General features: G+C 30.5%; 1 protein-coding gene across 1 annotated transcript in view; it reads left to right on the top strand.

Annotated features, from left to right (window-relative positions):
- The first annotated feature begins 12,773 nt into the window (after window positions 1–12,773).
- Window positions 12,774–25,328, top strand: part of LOC113556191 (palmitoleoyl-protein carboxylesterase NOTUM) — a 29,331-nt gene continuing 16,776 nt past the window's right edge. Inside the window, exon 1 of the mRNA XM_026960998.1 lies at window positions 12,774–13,234. Coding sequence (XP_026816799.1) covers window positions 13,220–13,234 — 15 coding nt within the window. The 5' untranslated portion in view covers window positions 12,774–13,219. The remainder of the gene's footprint in view (window positions 13,235–25,328) is intronic.

Raw genomic sequence — 25,328 nt, 5'->3', positions numbered from 1 at the left:
GACTAATAACTAATAGGTATATTAAAATATATATGACTATTTTTTTAAAAAGTACAAAAGTCCGAAATTTCCTATATACTATAATATTATATCACTTGGATGAAAACATTGTTGTAACAACCAACAATGTAGCTGTACGATATACGTCGTTGCACTACAAAACGGTTTTCGGTATTTGTTTATGTACATTGTACATATTATATCGTAAATATATATATATATATATATTAAGTATATATATTTCTATTTTGAGAGAAATCAATACAATGTAATACCTACCGCACTTCTCAATTCGACACGATTGGCGATTATTTCGAGTTTCTATAACAGAATATTCGACTGTCGGTAAATGCGAAGCTCATTCATCATATCTGAATCGGACCTTTTATTATAGCCAAAGATTTTTTTCTTGGCACTTTTAACAGACAGATAGTATTACGAGGGTTATTTACTATTTTTCAAAAACATTTATATTTTGCTTTGAGGTATTGGATGGATTCCAAGGCTTAGCACCCATACATTTGGATTTTGGGGTTTGAATAGAATAGTAAAATCGAGCAGTTGTAAATACTATGGTTATAATAAATAAATCTGGACAAGATACTAAGGCCTAGTGTTACATGCAGTACATAATACATAATATATATGTATATAATGGTGTATTGTGATGATAAATTATCGTACTAGAAAAACGATTTGAAACGGGACTCGGTAAGACCACAACTACTGACATTTCATCGGTTACGATAATTATACCTTCAATGTTCAGTTTCAAAATAGATTAACCGGATGTTAGGGTGTAAATGCTGACATCCAATATATTTTATTTATTATTGATTCGGATGTCAGATCAACCCGAGATCAAAATTCTAAGTATATGGATGGTTTTAATTTATATGGTTGTTAATAGTATTAAGTTCTTAGTTGCGATTAATGCGAAGCGGAAAGAGTTACTAAACATTTTAATGTACTTTTTGTTTTAAATTTTCAATATTCACTTTTCATTCATTAAACTACCGATCCCGACAAACCACCTAACAACGAAGTAGAATATTTATATAAAAACAAAACTTCTCATTTTTGTATAATAATTATGTCGTTATTTTTCTACAAAACGTTTGAAATTATACTTGACTTTTAGAAAGGCTCACGATTTATTTGAGTTACACGGCTATACAACTTTAAAGGATATAAAAGAAAAGGGATAAAATAGGATTCACTGATATAAAAAAAAACTCATTACGACAGCACGTGCTTTTGGATCTCATTTCATGTCAAGTATACCGTTATCATCTCTATCGTAAAATGTGTTTTAATATTTTAATATGTATAAGGTATTACATATATATTCTTTATCCAAAATTTAATTTATAAACTAACGTAAATCTATTTTTCATGATTTTAGTATAAAAATGAATAAAACATAAATAATAAATATATTAATAGATATATATAACAAAACCATTTATTCGTCGTAGATGGAAAAATTATAAATATTGAATTCATTCAAGTAAAACAATGGTAATAAAAACAAAAAAAATCTAAATTTGTTTTAAGATGTTGACTTTCAACTAGAAAACGTTTTACCATTTTTTAAGAAATTCAAACTATAATGGAATATATTGAATACAAATAGTACTTAATGTTTTTTTTCCTGATGTAACTTATAACAACAGTTTATTCAAACCTATTTATTATTTATTTCTCTTTACAAAATCATATAAAAAAAGCACAAAAACAGTCAACAAATAATGACCATACGACCACTGCTGTCAACATTTAAGTTTAATAAAAAGAAACCTAGTATTTTATAACTTCAATAACAGTTTTTTATTGTTTATTTTATCAGTTTTTTTTCAATTACTGTCTAATCATACTTTAAAATTTAAATTAAATATTAACTAAATAATATTATAAATATGTTTGTATACTTTGGAATTATCTTTAGGCTCTTATAGCCATGCCTGTGCTTTAAATGGTAAATGGACGCATAATCGTATTATTACATTTCATTTCGTAATTTAAGACGTCTCGTTTGTCGGTTGCATATTAAAATTAATTTCGATCGTTGCACCCGCGCGTTGATCATTATCACAGAAGTAAGTATATATAGATGTCTAAATGTATTGTTGGGTATAGATCACTATAATAAAACAACTATATAACGTGAGTCGATTAATGGTTATGCGCTCGATATTTATGTACATAATAAGATACCGACAAAAAATATAAACCTCGTAATAAATTCACTGTCACCAGAGTAGTCGTTCTTCAAGATAGAAGCGAAGCTATCTTACGGAACATTAGCGTGTCCATTATCGGAAAGTAACATCAGAATTATTCGTATGTTTATCCTTCAACTTTCAAGTTATTATAAGCCCGATAATAATTCGAAGAAAAGATAGAACAAAAATAAGTATCGAAACATAAAAACAGAAATTAAATATTATTATCAAAATATCAATACGTAGTCCAAGATGTCGTATCTGTATGTGTTGTTCAGTCTTACAAATAATACGGCAAACTTTATGTTCAAATAATCTGTTTCATGCCGTAACACTAATAGTATTAAAGTAAATTGAGGTCAGAGGTATTATCAAATTTAAAGGTAAAAACATTATCTGTATTCTCCCATTGGTGTTTTACGACATTATACTACACCCCATAGAGCTGAGGTTCCCAAACTGTGGGTCGCGATTATATTTTTAAATAATACATTTCTTATTCACCTATTAAATAAAAAAATTATAAAAATTTATAAAAAAAAAAGGTCATTCATTAATGCTGTGGGTCGCTAAATTTTAGCAAATTTATTTTTAATGGGTCGTACAATAAAAAGTTTGGGAACCTCTGTTGTAGACGGTTTTTTTTTGTAGAGCAGAAACTTTGTGTCTCTGCGTAATAGCCTACGCGTATCTAAAAATAGTTATAATAATTGTCATCTATTTATTGATCTTTAATTATCGAATTATTCAAATAATATTTTATTGTTTAAAAATATATCCCGAATTGTTTTTTATTTTTATAATTGACTGCATTTTGATATATTTTTAAATATCATATTTTCAGTATTTGTATACCTAAAGAAAGTCTTCAGTTAAGTTACTCTTCAGTCTTCAGTCTATTACTTTTCATAAATATTGTTTTCATTTTTATTGCTTATAAAGTAATAATTTATAAAGCCAATACCTACTTATCGGCTATTTAAAATATTATAATGCATACTTATACGTTTCTAAGTGCTATAAAAATCTCTATACCCTCATTTTCATTAATGTCTCTTAAATTGTACAGCGATCCTTTTAATAATTGGCTACCGAAGTTATAAAGAACCTCGATTCTTGAAAATACCCAGTTGTAGTATTTGTTATATCTACATGCCGCCCCATACATTTATGGTATGGTTCATTTTATAGCGTTTTTGTAGATATTTGTTCACCAAAGCCTTAAAAAATATACAATAAAAATTAATTGCATACCATTTTTCCAACTAAATAATTTTAAATGTCTTAAGAAATCATTTGGTTTTATTCTTTGAACTGTATATATGTATTTTAAGTATTATAATGAATCTAGTAAATAGAAAAAAATATGATAATGTTTATTTTATAACGGGTAAATACTTACTACCTATAGCACGTAATTTCGTTTGGTGATAAGAAATTACAATTAATTTTTGTTATACCGTCATAAATATAAGATTTACATTCTGAAGGTGTACACATAAAAACTGTAATAACCAAAAAAGGTATAATATTCTATTATGAAACTATGTCATGAAGCACATTCTCCAATAATATATTATAACTTTAATTATGTTTCGGGCCTATTATAAATATCAAAGGTATACTTTTATTGTTAAAAATAATTGTTTTTACGTTCTTTGAGAAAAAAAATAATGACAATATTAATAATTTTTAATTGACTATTATCCATTACAAAATGCACGTCAGTTAACCGAAAACAAATATAATAATAATAATTATTCTACGCTATGTTAATGGGTAATTACTTTTTTGTTCGTTTCTTTTAATTGCTACTCATAAGCGGACCTACGGGGCATGGGCATAGGCGCATAACATAAGCAGGTGTATTATGACATATAATTAAAACAAAATGAAAAATAATTTCGACGAATTTTTAGTTTTGTAAATTTCATTGTATCTAAGTATTAATAATAAATAATAAATTAATAAAAATCAAATGTACTGGAAAATATTATCCATCAACCATCACCGTGCAACAAAAAGTTGAAGTAATAATAAATTGAATTAATAAAGGCCAATCACATATCGCCCTTAAGGCTTAGGCATGAATAAAGAAATAATAATTTTGTTCAAATATTGTAGTTTTACCAGAAACAAATAAACACATACGCAAAATATGTATAACTATAACTGTCTACAACTCAAGTAGGTACACAACATTGAACATACCCTAACACCTGCATAATTCAGTACGACCTGGCAAAAACATCACCACAAAAAAAATGTCTTAAAATAATTCTTACTAAACACATTTTTCAGTATAAAAAAATGTATGTAATTATTAACCACTAATTAATCTATTTTAACAAAATAAATGGAATTTTATAGTATAAGCAATTCAAATAAGACTCATTCTTGAATACAAAAAAAAAAAATTAAAACAATAGTAGTATAGATCTATAATATAGTGTAATTCGGTAATTATGTCTTAATGATAGATTTTATATTTTACTTAATTTACAGAGTTATGGTTTTATGGAGCAAGTATTAAACAAATTATGATGAATTTGAGGAAAAAATCTACATATAGACTCGTAAAGACTCTATAATATATGAATTAAGTACTAATAAGTAATATTTATATGCGATATTTATACTATATAAACACTTCTCCGAAAAAAATGTCTTACTTTCCTATTTATTACAATTTTTGTACTCCATAGGGCATAGAAGCATTATGGAATTCCTCAAAGTGAGCAGGATAAGTGAAAACCTCATACAGTTAAGTATATATAAATATATATATGTATGTTTTATTCGCATTAAATATACACAAAGGTGGTAATGAAGTATTATCATAGAATAAGTTTAAGTGAAATCATTTAACGGCATCCACAGATGACAATCGGCATACCTATATATTTGATTAAGAGACTGTTTTCGTGTCAACCACCGACCACATTTATTAATGATTTATATAAATATATATATATAATAATGTATAATATAATATATGTATAATAACACGTACCTATATATATATATGATATGTATATATAGTACGGATGCTTGTGTGTGCGTCTATGTTTTTTCCTTTCAAAAGGGGTATTAATATATTATTATAATCCGCGTGCAACGACTACAAGAGATCGTAATCGTATAATTGTTCTTCTATTTCCAGAAAGGCCGCTTCTCTCTGCGGGATTAGTGTCGTCATCGGGTTATTTATTTTATTAACTACCGGAGAGTGCCGGGGACGAGACGGCATATGCTGCGGACGGGCCGACAAAGAAACGTAGAATACGGGACAGGTAATAATCTTAAATATTCTTTAGACCATCCTCTCGATTTACCTTTTGTGTTTAGACCCTGTGTGATGTTTTTTTTCCCCGCGCGTATCGGATTTTTTCATCATATATAGGTATATATGTATATATATTATATATTATACATCTACCCGGTTCGAATGTTATGCGTGCCGCGCGGGAAACGACGCCGATCTTATTCACCTGTCCCTCGTCGTAACGCAGTGCGCTTTATGACGACAAAACAAAACGATAAATATTACTGTAATAATATGGTGTATATTATACGGTATATACATAATGTTACGGAGGTCGCGCCACGGAGAAAAAGCGCAGCGATTCTTTTGCCGCGAAAGCGGCTATAATATATAAAATAATATGTGTCTTTTATATAGGCGGTTGTCATTACGCCATTGCGCCAAGGCGCGCACGCCGATTTGGTATAATAATTTTTTTTTTTTTTAATCAAGTCTTCATTCTCAATTACCAATACATTATGTTGTACAGATGACCACGTTTTAGAGACGTATATTTCAATATGAGAGTGTAACTCTGATATATACACCTCAACAGTCATCATCAAGCACCATAAGCACATAATATTACATAAGCTGTGAATTGAATTATTGCCTTTGGTACTATTATTACGCTCATTTTAGAATGGTATGCGATGGTGATAAATATTTTTCAGTTGTATTTACTTATATTAGTTATATTTTATATTTATATATTATGTATCGTGTATGTAGATGTTCAAATGGGTTTAATTAAAAGCAGGTATTAACTATTACCTTATATTACAATACAACCCATTAAACCAATATATTTTGGTTTTCAATTTTTGTATAGTGACTCTAATAAACAATAATATTGAGTCATAAATAATAAATCGTACAAAAAATAAACCTAACCACTACTAAATGAATTGAATTTCTTTTTATGGTTTTTGCATATATAAATAACGCAATAATAATAAAAATATTAATGTAATATACAAGTCGTATTTTAACAAGAACTTTAATTCTGATGTTTAATCTCGAAATATGTCGTGAAATATATTGGTTTATTAAAAATGTATAAATAGTTAATACAATAGTGTAAAATAATGTCGATCTGCTGTATATTATAGTGTTGCGTAGTTGTCGTTATAGTATACGTCGTTCTCAAATTTATGTGTTTAATTTGAATCTAATAACGAAGCGGAGACGGTTAAGTTAATTAATCTACATAGGTCTTTATTAAGTAATTCATGATTTTAATACATTTTGTTTTAAACATTTAAACGTTTAAAATGAAAATTGTAATTATGTACCTATTTTCGATATTGTTTAATTACTATAAGTAAGAAATCTTATATTAAAATTTCAAGCTTTTATATTCATAAAGTCACAAACAACATGTTATCGCAATATTTATAAACAGCACTAAAAAAAAAAAATAATACATATTTTAAATTAGATTGTGCTTATCTTAAATGCTAATATAATATATAAATATTTTGTGAAAATTTCAAAGCTCTACAGTTATTATTTTTTTATTACAACATAAAAACAACTATGATAGAAACTAATTTTGTACGAAAAGTGCCATTTTTTCGTAACCTAAAAGTTTTTCCCGAATACCTCGAAAAGTACTAGGAAATTTTTACTTTTGATCCTTCTTAGTATCAATCAGATTTAATTTTTTAATTTTCTACTAGTAATCACCGTCAATGTTGAAGATTCGAACATTTAAGTAAAAACAAAAATAAAATAATAATAATAAAACATATTATCATCTTAAGATTAATACATTCGTCGCACCGTTCAGAATCAATTTAAAATACGATTTATTGTCAACACTATTATAATACATTGTACTATACATATACGTATAAACGTGCTCACTTGTATTATACTTATAAATGCCCATTGGAATACATCGCAGAGACTATATATTATTATATAGTATAAAATATCCTGCAGTGGCGTACACTGGGCCAAAGGGCCACCCCTCTAACATTTTGTCATCCTATTTTTTTTTTTTTTTTTGAAAAACAGACCTACTTAGGTTTTTGTGTCCAGTCTTTGATAAAAACCCTGTAACAAAATATAATGCATTTCACTGACAGCCGTATGCCTATATATCATATTATAAATAGTGTACGCGGCAAGCCTTTTATACTTTAGTGAGCTATTTTTATTTCATATACCAACTCAAACCATAATCTCGATATATTATTTCGTTAAAATTTATATAGGCCCCGAATTCTATACTTTTTCCCGTTATATACTAAAAACTGTCACGCATTCATCATGTTATTGTATTATCTAACTCGAGCGCGCAAAATTTAATCTACCATCAGTCATCACGTACGCGCGTATACATATATTTTATACATTTACATATTACAATAAAGTGCTAAGTTTTGTCAGTCTTTTGTACACAACTCTCGGAGATAAATAAACTTACGAATTTAATCTCTCAAACGTGCAGTTTCCTGCAGTTGACGAATGGGAGGAATGTCTAGTTGTAATTTATTATATGAAACGGCCATCGCTGATGCGTCAATGTACGTATCAATAATAAAATACTACATAATAATATAGTATATACATATTATTATTTATCGCGGTCAACCGTCGCTGCCGAACACACTACCGCCAAAATGCATAATATCATTGATTATAAATACTATTATTTATAATCAATGATAGTATGTACAAGTGTACAACCATGATAGGTATAATATTACAATAATAATATGTAGACCATTTCAATCTTTTAACGTATCGATATCGCTAATGTAATATTAATCAAGATAATGGTTTGAAAGTCCACATCGTTTAACTATATAATAACCAGAGTAGATATACTGTATTAATGCACATAGACTGCAATATATAAAATATCATAATGGTGAGGTAACATAATACAATTGCCTCTATATATGCCGAGAAAATGGTTGATAATATATTTCCAAAGATCTAAAACACAGTAATAAGAACGATTATGAGAGTCGCAAAAATATTAATAACTATTATTAAAAAATCACCTATTTACTGCAAAATAAATTATACTGGAGGCATAAATTAATATAATTTGTATCATATTAAATGTATATCTAAATTAGATTCTTAACAAATGAAAATACAAAATCAATTTTAATCAAATTTATACGTAAAGCAAAACTTGTAATTGATATTATAACCACCGTTAATTCAAAATTATTTCATAATCAATTCTCTGTATCTATATTGTAGTATGCTTTATTAACTAAATTTTATAAATTAAAAACGTATAATAAATTATTTGTACCGTTTTTAATAAATATTTCATTAAAAATGATACAAGTAATTATGCGATTTTATTATTTTAAGGAAATACATTTAATAATAAAATTAAGTGTTTTTTATTTTATTTTATTTGTTAATTATCTTAAATGTAATTTTTAATTTAAATTATACAAAACCTTAAAAATATTGTCTTTTTTAATTAAATAAATATTAATATTAATAAACATATTAGTTCAATAAAATACAATAATTCTAAAATAATATAGTTTTCGAAAAATATAGGTAAATATATCATTTTTAACAACTCTATTTACACAGAAATTCATTCTCGTATATCAATAAACTAAATAGTCAATATTTTAAAATATTTTAATACCATTACTCATTTCGCAATTACAGTTTAATTTCTGAACAATGAAACATATAAATCAACAAATGACTGGTGTAATTTTACAGAAATGGATAGCAAATAAACTTGGATACCGGTAAAAGGGTGATTATATGTGGCCAGTGTTTTATCCGGAAGCTTCAGAATAGGTACATATGCTAAATTTGCAGTAGAGTGTTTAACTTAAATTGTGCAGGACTTGTTGAAACACTAGAAACTCATGAACCAATAAAAAACAAATATATAGATATTTTATTTTATTTTTATATAATATGTAAATGTATCGTACATACGCATTAGATTTTGTATTTAAATCCAAACAAAAATATTTAGTATTCAGTGAATAAATTAATGCGCCCAAAGTGCTTACTTAGGATTTAAGTTCCATTGTCATAAACAAATATAATTTAAAACGAACAATACAATCATTTTAAAAGCACAAACCCTTTTAACAAAAACCAACGTTTCGAAAGTAAACAGAAAAAAATTATTCAAGTGGCACTCTTTAAACTGCACTGTAAATGTCTTGTGCTAAAATCAATAAGCAATATTTATTTCGTATTCTATATATTATATCTATGTGTTTTTAATGCACTTGAAATCGGACAATCGTGTAATTGCGTATATAATGTATCGTGCCTGCTACTTTTAAATGCTCATAAATAGTGCTGTTTGTAAATCGTATAGCGTATTTGGCTTGTTTACAGTGATAAATCGAATCTGACCACTTGTACGAGTATAACAGAAGAATATATATACCGATTTGAAATTGACTCGTTAATACCATATAATGCGTGATAAACTGATAACTAATATGTTATTATTAACATTATAATAACTAACTATGAACCTATACTTATATCTACTTCATTAAATTATTTATCTTTGTTTATTTCATTCGTTCCACCAGATGAATTTGATATCAAAACTAGTCGTTGAATATATTTTGGCTATTTTTATTGAAACTTATTTTCTATATATATATATATATATATATATTATTTTTTTTAGAAAATGTTTTTACTTGCCCAACTCCCAATTTAAACTAAATTTATAAATAAGGATCATATGTTTTATAATATTTTAATAACGATTTATTTTTTTATTTATTTTTTTTTATTATTATATCCAATAGGTACAAATTGCTGTATATGTCATATCAAATAAGTAACCCAAACTCTAAATTAGCTTCAACTAGTTCAAATCATTTTTTGATTATGTAGAAATGTGTTACACTTAGTATATAATATACCATATACCTACGGTACACAGTTACCGTTTATAATTTAACATTATTGCTGTAAACATATATTTTATCTAAACAATAAACATTCTACAAAAATATTTTTTTATTTTTATTTTTTGATAAATAAATAATTTGTTTTATAAATATACAATTAAAATATATTCTTTGTTAAGTAAGTATATTAATTAGTTAATAAATAGTTTTATTTTAGTAGTAGTAGTAACCTAGTAGGTACAATTAGTAAAAATACTTAACAAAATTGCCATCATAATTAGCTAGTATTCACTTTTCAATAAGTACTTTTAAATGTAAATAATCAGATTATCAAAAATGTTAAATTAATATTAATATTATAAATATAAAAATAAAATTTAATATTCTTTAACGAAAAGAACAATGTTAAATTTCAAACAATTATCATATTATAATAAAATAATATTTATTAATTATTTCTTGTATAGTCGCATATAAATAAAATTATGCGTGCGAAATTCGTTTCTTCACAATAATGACTGCTAAAGGGAGGTTGGTTTTCATACCCAAAAAATACGAAAAATCCAACTGCAATAACAAAACGTTATCGATGAACATTCTACTAATCACGTCATATTTATAACAAATAATATTTTAAATTTTTTGTATGTAAGATAATTTATCACGTTAACCGTCTGTCGTTAATTATATTCGAATAAACGAAAAATAATACATTTTTCCAAATAAAAGAATTATTTTGTCGATGTTCTGGGAAAATTATGGATTTTCAAGATATTTTATAAAGATGATATTCAATTACATAATTGTTAAGGAATTTTATATTTTCACGCATACACTATAATTTTTAATAAATTACATAACTATTATTTTTGGTTATTTTTTAATCTTTTTATGACACGTGAAGTGTTTAGCTTTCATCACTAATTTTTTTGATATTTCAAGAACATTAAAGTTTGGCACTAACAAAAGTTTCAGATACATCTTATGCCTTGGAGTACTTAAGCCTTGTGAACATTATGTCTGGATATAGCGTTATAGTGTTATACATCATTAAATTAAACCAAACTATCTTTAAATTTTTTATTCACATTTTTTTTTTTTTGTAAAATTGTATTTTATATACACAAATACATTATAAACAAATCAATATTATGTAACTACTACCTATTGAACATATACCTATATTCATAACGACAAAATTAACCAAATTTAACGATTAAAAATTAAAATTATAATACATATTTATATAATTAATCCATTACGATAACAAAAATTACCAGAACAATAATAATAATAATTTTATTGTAAAGAGGAAAATTTACAATAAATAATAATGCCCCTAAGTAATATACAATACTACAATGAATACATTTTTTGAAAGCATATTAAAGAGAAGGATTACATAAAGATTTATATTGCATGTTTCTTACTTATTATTTTTATGGTTGAAATTTATTTCCAGAAAATTATTTATGCTTTTTATTTTGTGCTTAACTTAAAACTTACTCGGTACAAATTAGTAAAGATATTACTACCTATAAATAGTAAATTATTAAATTTTTCTTTAAGTTCGAATAAAATAAAAAAACCATTACCATAAAAGTATAAAGTTTAGACAATTTTAATTTAACGACGATGAAACCCTCCAATAAAATATGTTTTTTTAAATAATAGTTTAAATATTTTAGTGGCTTGAGTTTTTTTACAATATACTTATTATTATATATCAGCTAGTGCCTACTTGCTTCAATATTCGTCTTAAAAATAAATAGCTTAGACAATTTTCAATTTTAAAAGTTATTGCTTGTGAAATTTGTTAATAAAGTTAAAAGCTTCTTACTTTGTATGGTAGCTAGCAAAAAAATAATATAGATTCCGACAAAGCCATTGAACAATTTTAAAGTAAAAGTAAATTGCTTCACGCGGAGCTTAGCTATTAAGTGTTTGAAGCTTTAAAAGTGGACTCTTTGAAATAATAATATTAATTCAATTAAAGAATGCAGTCACAGTAAATGCAAATATCATAATATACTCCGACGTCCTAGTCCTTGTTTTATATTAACAAATTAACGATGAATGCAATCGGTACACAGGGTGATAAAGTAAAACGTCGTACAAACCGGCAGATTTGTGGTTGTATGTGTGTGTTTATACGTATAATATCATTACATAATAATATATACTTACACGTACAATATCATTATAATATTATATTATTATGTACCTATGTATAGAGGGATTTGCCGCCGTCACCGCCGCAACACGACGTCGATCGGACGAGGAGGGGGTAGGTCTCGTGTACAGACTCCGCGCGCCCATATGACCGCGCGCGCGCGTTATACCAGTTCGAACCAGACGTCCGCGTGTTCCAGTGGTACGCTGGCATTCACGGTTCATCCGTCATATTATATTATTATTATTATTATTATTATTATTATTATAATATTATTACTTTTTATTACACCGACCGCGACTCTTCTCATTTTTTCTTTTTCTTTGCGAGTGCACATATAATCAATAATAATAATAACATTATTATTATTATTATTATTATTTTTTTTTTAATTTATATCCGACGATTTGCGACGCGTATACTTTTACAGCTACAGTCGTCAACTTTTTGACTTAATATAATTTTATACAATAATAATAGTGCATCGTTAACGGGTTATTTTTATTATTGTTATTATTATTTTTTTTTTCATCCCTTGGATTTTCCGATTTTCAACTACGCCTGGCCATAACGACACGTCAAGAGCACGTGCCATTTTTCCGGATGCTTAAATGAGAACCATCGCCCACACATGGATATCACACAAGTAAGCGCTCGTCTAATAAAAAGTGTTATGATATACAAAATTACAAACCTAAGATCGGTATAAGTATTATAAGAAATAATTGGTAATCTATAAATATTAGATTTTAGCAAAGTTTTTCTCAAAACTTTATTTTTATTTTTATGACGCTTCGTTTTACACAAAGTCAACATTTTATCACAATTTTAGTCTGTTTAAATTTTAAAATAGTAATTTTCCAGAACGGAAACAATACTTTAAATAATAAATGCATGCAGATCCTATTTTTTCATTCACCTTTCTTTCTTTATTCATATATTCGAATATTTTAACAACGGTTTAAAAAGACTTTAAATATGATATGTTTTATAAATTATAAATTTGTTTCAATTTTGAGAAAAAGAAGCCGACAATCGTACCAAAATATGCTTATTCTATACATATTTTTAAAACGTTAACAATAAAATTACCAGCAATCATAATAATTATGCTTTTTATTGTTAATTTTATCTGTAGGTGTATTATTATTTTATGTTATGTAAATGATGGTACAAAACGTTAGTATTATTGGCTAAAAAATTATTAAGAATTTATCAATATAGTAAAAATGTGCACGCAATTTTTCAAAATGATAAATTTATTTTTTTAAGCTAGTACTATATTATTTTTATGTATGTATTATTTATGTATTTTTCTGATATAATCTTTTAAATAGACGTCATTCAGCTTAATTATAAATAATTTTATGTAAAATATTAGTTTTATTTATCTTATGATTTAGTGTTACTTAGAATTTTGAATATGAAAAAAATTAATATATATCTAGTAGTTATATGTATTTTTTGACAACTATCAATTTGTGAAAGTATTTTTTGGTCAATAGATAATCTTTGAGTATTATACTAGAAATTCTGGCTAGATGACTGTACGAAAGTTACACAAATTTTAATTTTATCTAGCCAGTGCCATTGCGTAGTATAATTCTTTTAATTGAAAATCTGGCATTATTCATATTCCGTGTAGATACGATAGATATGGAATACACAGTACATTGATATTTTACATTTTAAATCAACAACAGTAAAAATAAATATAAATGAATATACTTATAATAAAGAATAGTAAAGTTATATGATAATATAACCATACAATATTTATTTACAGTAATTATTAAATATTTTAGTACAAAAATCTAAACAATCGTGTAAAAATTCATTCAAAAAAATTATTAGGATTTTTCACATTATAATTAATAATATTACTATTTAGTATTTAATCTCTTTAACGTTATTTTCCAACAATTTTTATAAAATGAGAATTCATTTAATTTTATACATTGAATTGTATTTTTACGGATGTATAAGGTTATAAAAAATATTTACTTTATGTTATGTCTGTAGGAATTATGTCGAACATTAATTATTTCGATCGTAGCAATGTATATGAACGAACGTTTTAAATATTTTATAATATATAGTATACGTATGAGAAATGGTATATTCTTTTACGTATAAATATATCAAAATATATTGGTAAATCATTTGAGACGAGGAGGGATGTCGGTGCGACGGTGCCGGTATGGCATACTTTTACTTATAATATACAAAGTCTAATATACTTATGGTTTTATTATTATTATTATTATTATTATTACTACTACTATATCGTCAATAACTCGGTATATCATGTATATATGACGTGCAATGTACATTATATTGCTAGTAAATCGAGACGCATACGTACGTATACAGTCGTGTGTTATTATTTATTATTTATTATTATTATTATTATGTAGAGTGGTAATATTTTTAAAAATAACGTTGGTGCGTCTCAAAGAGATCCAGTGGACGAAGTGGCGGGACGGTACTACGTGGGATGACAGGGGGAGAACGAAGGAGAAGCGTCATACTGTATACTATCAAAGCGTCGGCAGCGGCAGCGGCGTCGTCTCCGCGACGGGGCGCCGCCGGTTCCGGCTGGCTGGCGGAAGTGCGTGCGGTGCGCACTTGTTTTCTCGTGGATCGCCTGCAGCTCGCACTATTTTTTTTTCGTTCATCCATCGCAAAGCGTCGCAAAATTCAAAAGCTGTTCGTTTCCCTCCAAAAATCCGTTCGCGGCTCTTTTCAACGGAAATCAGCACGCAGCGGCAAGTCGGGATATTTGTGAGACATGACGCCGATCGACGGTTAATAAAGCGACTTCATATATACTACTTATTTAATACACATGTAAAGATACGGCACTTTTGACGACAATCCGCTTGTCGCGCCCGCCAGCAGCACCGCCGCACGCTCGTATACACATTATTATTATTATAATAACAGACATACATATACGCGCGCTCGCGCGCGCACGCGTGTGTGTGTGTGTGTGTGTGTGTATATATATATATAATATATATGTATATACTTATAAGTTAAGATCTATATAATATATATAAAGATCTTTACGGTGAACCGCCGCCGCCGGGCCGCGCGTCACGGTACAAATTATGTCCGGGGCCGAGGAGATACGCGTCCGTCGTATAATACACTTATTATATGTATATATACGTATATAAGTATCTAACCGGCCCCGCTAACACAACTCACACACACACACACACACACTCACACACACTGTCAACCGGTTTTCGGGCCAGAGGCAACGCGCTCGGGATCAAAGGCGCCGCCACCGACACACACATACACGCACACGCATATATAAGATAACAGATATATCCGACGCGCCAACGCCACACAAACGCCGCCGCTCTTCTTCCTTTTTACTACTTATTATTATTTATTGTTGTTATTATTATTATTATTGTTATTATTATTACTATTATTATTATTATTATTATTATTATTATTATTATTATTATTATAATCCGACAACCGCGTAGAAAGTCGAAAAACCATATACACGCGCGCCACCGTCCATCCGCCCAACTACAACATAACATTTATAACTTATAAGTTACCGCGACGCAGATAACACTAACGTAGATCGATAACTGACGTTATATATATTGTTGTTTCCACGAGCCTATTATACCCATAATATCGATCAGTCTCAATACACTCCACAATCATCGTCATTTTTCATTTATTCGTTCGTCCTAAGTCGGATGCGAACTTCGACGACCTACAATTTCTAACCACAATATGTAGGTAGGTACTCGAAATTTGATTGTGAATTCGAAAATTATTTCCGTACGGCGTGCAGTACACGAGAATTTTACTTAATCAAAACCACATCATATACTTACATCACGTTGTTTTTAAGTATTTATTTTGTTTTATTTTTTATGAATTATAAATATATAATGTTCTTAAAAATTTTAAAAACGTATATCCGAGTGACCGAGTTTTGTATGTATTCTATGAATTCCCGCAGTTTTTAAATATATACCAAATAAGTTTCACAACATAATTTTGTATAACATTAATGTAATTGAATATTTGTGTACTTGATTTCTAAATCAAAATCTCATCTGCAATCTTTATATCTAACGAAGACGCGATTCCGACTAATAGAAACTTGATCCGCACATTAATGAACCATCCTACGCGAAACAGCAACATTATAATATTGTTGGTATTAAATAAAAATATTCCAATTTCAAAATATAATATAAAATTATAAGTTCAAAACTGGACCGAGAAAACGAATGTAGCAGAGCGCGCGATAAAATGGAAAATCCTGGTTAAAGTGTGATCTAAGTTTGTTCCAACGGCCTACAATTAATAATCGTTTACTATATCATTAATTATTATGGCTGAAAACTAATTTCGTTATTATGCAAGTTTCAATTACTATATAGATATTACTTAAGAGTTTAGATACTTATTGAACCATTTGCCTACGAATTTTCCAGTCAAAAATAAAACTAGTTCTCATAAGTCATTGCTCGTTATTAAGTTATCGAGTATAAGTAGTAAAGTCTATACATCTGAATTGCCGTAATATTTTTTTTTGGATTTTTTGGCTTGGAAACAATGTCGGTGAATTGAATATAACACTGAAGTTTTATGATAAACTTCGAACTGAAGATTTGCGCCTTATGCCTTGGTACAATAATTTCACTGGCGCATAGGTACATCGGCATTACGTCAGTCGTCAGATCCTGAATAAATATTGTGCACGTTAAATGATTTATGTTTATAAGGGCTTTAAGTTTACAATGATGTATTATATATTTGCACCACGAATAATCGAGTAATTCAGTTGCACATATTATATATTATGTATGAAATTTAATCAATCGTAGGCAATGCTGATATATAAGCGAACATGATATTTAAAATTTTAAGGGAATGGACGGAGACTTATGCTTAAGTTGGATAAGCTAAGCCCTTAATAAACCCCCCGATATTCAAGCCTATGGGTAAATACAATATTCTATACACCATAATATACATAAACGTATATTTTATTCATGTTCATCGGTGTCTGATGCGTTTTCCTCGGTTTTCGTGTGTCAGTTGTGTATTGCCTGTGCGCGTGTATGTACGCGTAATGAGACGACGGACAGAGTGTATTCACTGGGCGGGGGCGTGTTGTGGGGTTCGGGGGGTCCTCTATTAGCCTCTGCGACCGCGGGGTTAGCGGGAGATCTAAATTTTGTTTGATGTGAGCCGACATCGCCGCCGTCGTTCTGTTCGTCGACCGGCTGCTGCTGCTGTAGTCGCCGACCGCACGCTCTTTTCTCCGTGTACCTATAAAATATATATTATACAGGTGGTATTATCGTCACACTGTGCAGTATATAAGCGCGCGCGCACACATGACTATATTTGGCGGTTCCCGAGATCGCGCCAATCGATTGTGAATCCCTTTTCTCCACTGGAAGGGGCCCAGAATTGTCGAAGTAATATTAAACGTTCAAAAGAAACACACTAATGTCGCACTATAAAAATATTATTTTATTTTAAACCTTGAATTCACAAACGTCCACATTTCGTCATAATATAATAAAATAATATTATATTATTACACTTATCAGTTAGTAGTTACACGCCAACTACGCTCTATACGTTTGTGCGGGATGATATGATTATGCATCATATAAAATGACCAAACGCTATACAGCATGTGTTATGTATACATGTACAATTTGTACAATAACACGATTGTCGTCATCGGTCGCGGATATGTAAGCATAGCACTGTACAGTGTGTCAGGCGTGTGCGTGTGCGAGTGTGTTAATCAGTAGATCGGAACACAATGAAAGACGATTTTCTTTCTTCTATATCATATTATTTATTTTTCCACTGCAATGTGTATATGATGAAAGTCATTTTTTTATCGTTGGTTTTTTTTTCAAGTATTTTTTCTGCCGGAGGGAACGAGAAAATGGTATCGCGTCATTCATTAAGTATGAGAAGAAAGTACAATAAATGCGCGCGCGCGCAGTGTGGTGTCGATCACGATGATTATGACGAGGGAGGGTAGACGAGTGAACCGTCGAGCGGATGTTGGCGGCAAAATCATATAATATTATATTGTTCACAATAGACGTTGCCCGCCGCAGCCGATGATTAATTATTACTATTATCATATTATTATTATTATTATTGTTATCGAATAAAACATGTACAAAATAATATTGTAGTCGTGAGGGATGGATGGACGATGGGTGGAGGGAAATTTTTCATAATTGGAGTAATTATCGGCGTCGGTAAAATACAAAAGAAATGTAAGTATTATTATTTATCTCGTCCGACGAACTCTGCGGAAAACAGTGGCGCGGCGGCCAGTCGTCGGAACATAGCCGCGCACACTTGTACCTACACTACTACATACACATATGTACACATATATCCAGACTTATAATAGGTATATTTACCTTCTCGTATTTTTAATAATGCGTTTTAGCGGCGACTCTATTACATAAATTACAATAATTAATAACAATTATAATAATATATCGTTTGACGCGTATCTCCGAAGTCTCGACAACTTTGTTAATCGGAATTTTAACGTATAGCCATTTACATATATATGTGTATGTGTGCGTGTGTGTGTTTATATTATATATATATATATTAATAGGTATTTGATATTATTGTTATTACATGGAAACGATTTCGTCTTGCAACGCGAACACAGCTGCAAGCGTATCGTTATTATACATATCGGACGTTTTAATTTTTTTTTTAACCGTAAATTTGAGAGTGCAACAATTCTATCATTGTGTATATAATATATTTGTATTAAAAACTATTTAAAAAATATCAGTAGATAGGAATACGTTAACCACTGCGATCGTTACGAGGTAAAAGATCAAAGAAATATATAAATATTTTAGACAATGCGTAAACATGTTGTAAATAACGCACGCAATAATAAATATCAGGTAAACAGAATGGTAATTAATAATATTTTATATATTACGCGTTTGAATCCAGCTTGCGAGCGCTCACTATTCTTGTAGTGTATAATAAAATATATATATAACATAAATATACTGCACGCACAGACCGATATAATATATACGCATTCACAAGTTAAATGGCCAATTATAATATCATTTAATTTAATAAAAAGTATTATAATTCAATTTATGGTTTGTACTTTGTTGTATCAAAATCGTTTTGAAAATACGTTCAGTGTATCATTTTATTTTTGCACCACTTGTGCTTTGAAAACCGTTTGAAAATAAATTAAATATTTGGATAATGCATAAAAATGTTGGGGTTACCGGTACATGATTGATGTACTAGATTTATAATTAATGTCTAAGGGCTTATCTCAAAAATATTCCGTGTAAAATTCATCACACAATAGACAATATTATTAATTTATATTTACATTATTTTTAAGCGTACATGATTCGAAAACGACAATAAAGATATTTAAAAAAAAAATCTATTATATGTACCAATTAGTATGTGCGTTCGACAAACTAACTCGTAAAAATCAGTTTTTGAACCGCAACGACGGCTGCAGTAGCCACTCAACAAAACAAACTGTATGTTTGTGTAAATATTTGTAGATACGTGTCGAGATTTAAAAAAAAAAAAGGTAAACAATGTATTTTACGCGGCTTCTGCTCCTACTGGTCTCTAATTACCTACGAAAAGGAATTTTTCCCACAATATTTTTAATGATTGATAATTTTTTTTATTATTTCATAATTATACGGCGCTTTTAAAAATCGTTAAATAATCGTATATGTAAATAATGTCGATCGCAACCTCTGTATATAGTTTGTACTATATTACAATAATAATATAATACGATACACGTACGTAATACCGTCATGCGTATAAATATACTTTTACGGTATAACGTAATATAATGATAAATATATTGGGTAATATTATATTTTATATTATATACTTGCTAAGGAAGAACTCGTCGAGTTGCGGCCACAAATTTGAATGACGATGGAGACGTATAGCAGTGTACTGTTATATTTTATTATTATAGCGTACGACTGTTAAGCGTATATACAGAATACAGATAATACTTTACTAGTAATAATAATAATGTTAAAATACCTTACCTAGACTGTTTTTTTATTATTATTATTTATTTATTCTGATTGATGACCGTCGTCCGTACGTCCGAGTCGATACGAATCTCCAAGAGAAACGGAAAGTGTGTATAGCTAGGCGGCGGCGGCGGCGGTATAAACGAACCGGCTGATGCGTACGAGTGTACGGGGCTTTTTGTCTGTAGAGGTTTTTTTTTCTTTTCCGCCTTGTCGGCGACCGCTATAGACTAAAGTATATACTTCTCTCTATATGTATGTACGACATACGTGCTGTGTACCACGGTGTTTCATATATATACTATTATACTATTATTGTTATTATTATTCTTATAACTACAGCAGTCGGCATGTCTATTATAATCTATCTATAGGTGTATACATAATATTATATGAAACGCATAATATGATATTTCGATTCCGCGTGTTAAATTATAAAGGGGTACTCGTTTTATAGTGTATGTATATTATACATAAGTAATAATAATAATAATGATATACCGTGCGCGCGATCGGAGAACTGCAAAAACGGCCCACAACGATTGCAGAACTGTCTGTGGAATTTTTTGAAATTTTCATACTCACAGCAGACATCGATCACGTATTGCTCGTATCATATATTATTATCATTTGATCGTTGGTGATATAAATTGTGCATCGCGTGATATAAGTTCAGTATGGTAAAATTCCAGCGATGTCGTTCCACCTCATTTTAACTGTTAATATTTCATCCCCCACACCATATATACAATACGGGTGCTTAAAATTTTCTTCGAAGATTCCACTAACACTACACCCCTCCTTCACATCATGAGTTACTATTTAATGTGGTAATTTACAATGCGAACTGCTACAGTGTAGGGATTTGAGCAGCAGGAGTCAGCTATCATCGAAGTGAAATCGTCGAATATTAACATATTATTATATTGCATATCTAACCCCCTCTCCGCCACACTTGTTTTTAACCACTTTGTAACGCGCTCACTACACCGATGACTGAATTTAAAATATATATATAAATTATAATGATATAATAATATCACGAGGTAGGTAATATACATTATGTACAATAAAATATGTTAAAATATATAATACATATACACGTACATATTATAATAAGGTTTTGTCGGCGGCTGCTTTGACGGGCTCTCGGCTCGAAACGGTTTCCCAAAAATATTCGTTTGACGCGGTCCGCTGAGGCGGTGTATATGAATGTGTGTGTGTGTGAGTGTGTGTGTGTCTTTTATGCATCAATAACGCCCGCGCGATCGACACGATATCGTGTGCGTGGAGGACCGCGATCGTTAACAACAATAATAATAATTATAATCGTTTTCGGGTCGTCGAGGGTCGCGCGCCTTTGCGCGTGCCGAATCTCGGGCGTCGTGTTACACGTCGCACCGCACAACGCGCAAGATTCTGTGTGCCACACATTCCGACAGATTATTATTTCGTATACGTATTTCGCGTTTGGCTCGAGTCCATCATCACATACATACACACACACACTCACAGACACACATGCACGCACAACCGATTTTATCGAGAAAATTTCGACATTGAAACATCAACAGGTCTCCTCCCGTGGTTTTTTTTTATTGTGCGGTTCTCGATAAAACATTTTTCGAATATCTTCAATGATAGGTACTCGGTGTCTCTTTTATAATATAATATATATATTATATATATGTATGTGTGTGTGTGTGTGTGTGTGTGTGTGTGTGTGTGTGTGTGTGTGTTATGCAGATCAAGTCAATTATTTATCTGCAGGTGTGTATATTATGTATTCATAAACGTAATTAGGTTGAGGGCATGTGAAAAAAAATGCATTTTGAGTCTTACGTCATATTTTTAAACATGAAACATATATGTTTAGTCTTATATTTGTATTTATTTTTTATTTATCAAATTATTAAATGTTTGGCCATGTTTATTTTATTAATTTCATTAATACATAAACTATATTAAACACGACTTGATTATATTATATTATATTATATTGTGATATGATTTATAAAATCGTCATGCCCTAATAAGAATTTTGCTGGACTTTTATTCACGTTAATGAATACATAAATACGTATGTGAATGTAAATATATATATATATGTATATACCATGTTAGTAAAATTCACCGGATAAAACGAAAAATTAAATAAAAATAATATTGTTATTAGTAACAACATATATTGTATTTGTTAAGCATTCGAAGTGGCACCGGATAAATGAGGGATATCTAGATTTCATAAATACTCTACGTCCGTTTTTCCATCTTAAACAAATATGTTTATACGTGCATAGTATGTTTTGATGTTACAAGTTACGCTTAATTTAAGAAAAAGTTAAGCGAAGGGATGAAAAATTTAAACTGAAAAAAGTAGTGGGATTGACCATTGATCGATCGCCCGGGGTTTGAATATTCGAATTATTCCACGGCAGATTTGAGCCCAGAGCATCGTTGTTATGCCTGCAGAAGAACAAAACAGATAGTTACCTTATAATGACTCCATGACGGGTTTGATATACCTATAAAAAACCGGATTTCCTACTTCCGTCAATCGCCGCATCATTCGTCGACATCGTCGTCGGCAGCGGCGGAGGCTGTCGCGAGGGGGTGTTTTCCATCACGCATATTTCGTGTTTTCTGTATAATTTTGCAAAAACAAAATAATTCTCGTCCGGATCGCTCGCGCGGTGGTGGTGGCCGGCGTACGCTCAAGCGTCGTACTTGTATGCACGCGCGTTATATATAGTGCGTATATATACTTATACGCATCGCAAACACCGAGTACATATACATAAAGTATATATATATATATACTTGCAGTGTGCGTGTGGACCGTGGAGGGCACAGCTGTCAGGCGGCAGAACATCAAAGGCGCGAGGCGACCCCTGCGGGCGCGTTCGTATTTTGTTTACATAGGCGGCACGCATTCAAAGGCGGCGAACCAATTGTGATTTTGCACGTCCGAAAGGAGCCGGCCGCCGCCGCCGCCGCCAACGGTATACACACACGCGCGCGCGCGCGTATATTTATTGTTCTTTATATTACACACACACACACACACACACACACACACACACACACACACACACATACACACACATGTGACGATCATATTAACCATTATAATATATTTCTCTCTCTTTCACTGGGCCGTCCGTTTTTTTTTCCAGCTCTTTTTCCCATCGCACCCTGCACTGCACACCACACGCACGCACACGATATTATAAAAGGAGATTTTCTTCCCGTACGCGCATAATAATAATACATATAAATGCCCACGTCCCACATTATATTCTTTTGTATTTATATATATTATATTATACTACAGGTAGAGGTACATATATATATATATATATATAATAAAATGATATATCAAACCGTTTATACGCCTCGTGCATATTATAATACGCCGCGGTGCCGACGTCACGTTACAATATTATCGACGGCATACAATATTATCGCGGGACGTACCGCAGAACCGTGGTATAATACACGTGTCCGCGTACAGCGTCCCTATTTTATGTGGTAGGCACCTATCGATATGTGTTTCGTATCTCACGTAATATAATAATGTGTCATAACCGCTCGTCGTAATGCCCGCGCGCGATATAGAGTCACGCCCACGCCTTTGTCGCGGCCACTATACTTATTACAGGCATTACATATTATATCATGTACATTTGCGTCGGATTTCGAATATGTCCCGTGAAACCCCTCGCCGGGCCCACCGATGATGCACGTCACGATCGTATACTTTGACGATGACTTAAATACGTACACCTGGGTCGTGGCCACCGCAGTTTCACCCCGTATATCTGATGCGACGGTCGTCCAGGGGGTAGGGGGTGACGTATACCTAAATATACCGTCCCATTTTATTAATAATTAATATACATGATATACCACCATTACAAATGGTGTGCAGTGCATACGATGTATATATAATATATTATATTAGACTGCAAGTCTCGTGACGTACACAGAGGTAAATAAAGTTACGCGCGAGGCGTAATATGCATACGGTATCGGGTATGTAGTATACACCTATAAGTGTGTAAGCATAATCTTTACGTCTTTACGTACGTGCGTGAATACAGTGTGGTTTGTGGATCTGTGCGTGCGTGCATTGCTGCAGGATCGACGATGAGTGTAAAATCGGCATTCTCGATGGTCGGTCACATTAGTGGCGGCCGCTCACTAAAAACGATTACTTACCTAAATTTTTCCATTAATAATGAATTTGTCCAAATTCTCATGCAAGTGCTAGAACGACCGTGAAGTCGTTTAATACAATAATAATGTAAATTGGTACATCGAGCGTTCGTCGATTTTATCTCTTCTACTCGCTTTGTATACCGCAACGTATCTTCAATAGAAGTCTCGAAGACGGGCGGGTGCAGCTCGCTAAGACTTTCTTCTTGTCTGATGCCCCCCCCCCCCCCATATGATGATCCATGCGAACAAATAATCTATCTATATATTGTACGCGTATAAATTATAAATGTTAAGCATACATTTAGGATATCCGAAATCAGACTTAAAAATTTTAATGTCGCATTGAATATAGACGACTTTAAAGTCACGTATCCTTAAAACCCACGAGCCCTAACCTTACCGAACTCAAATAATAAT

The sequence above is a fragment of the Rhopalosiphum maidis genome, chromosome 4, assembly GCF_003676215.2.
Source record: "Rhopalosiphum maidis isolate BTI-1 chromosome 4, ASM367621v3, whole genome shotgun sequence".
In the NCBI taxonomy this organism is placed as follows: Eukaryota; Metazoa; Arthropoda; class Insecta; order Hemiptera; family Aphididae; genus Rhopalosiphum; species Rhopalosiphum maidis.
This window is presented reverse-complemented; position numbering and strand designations above follow the sequence as displayed.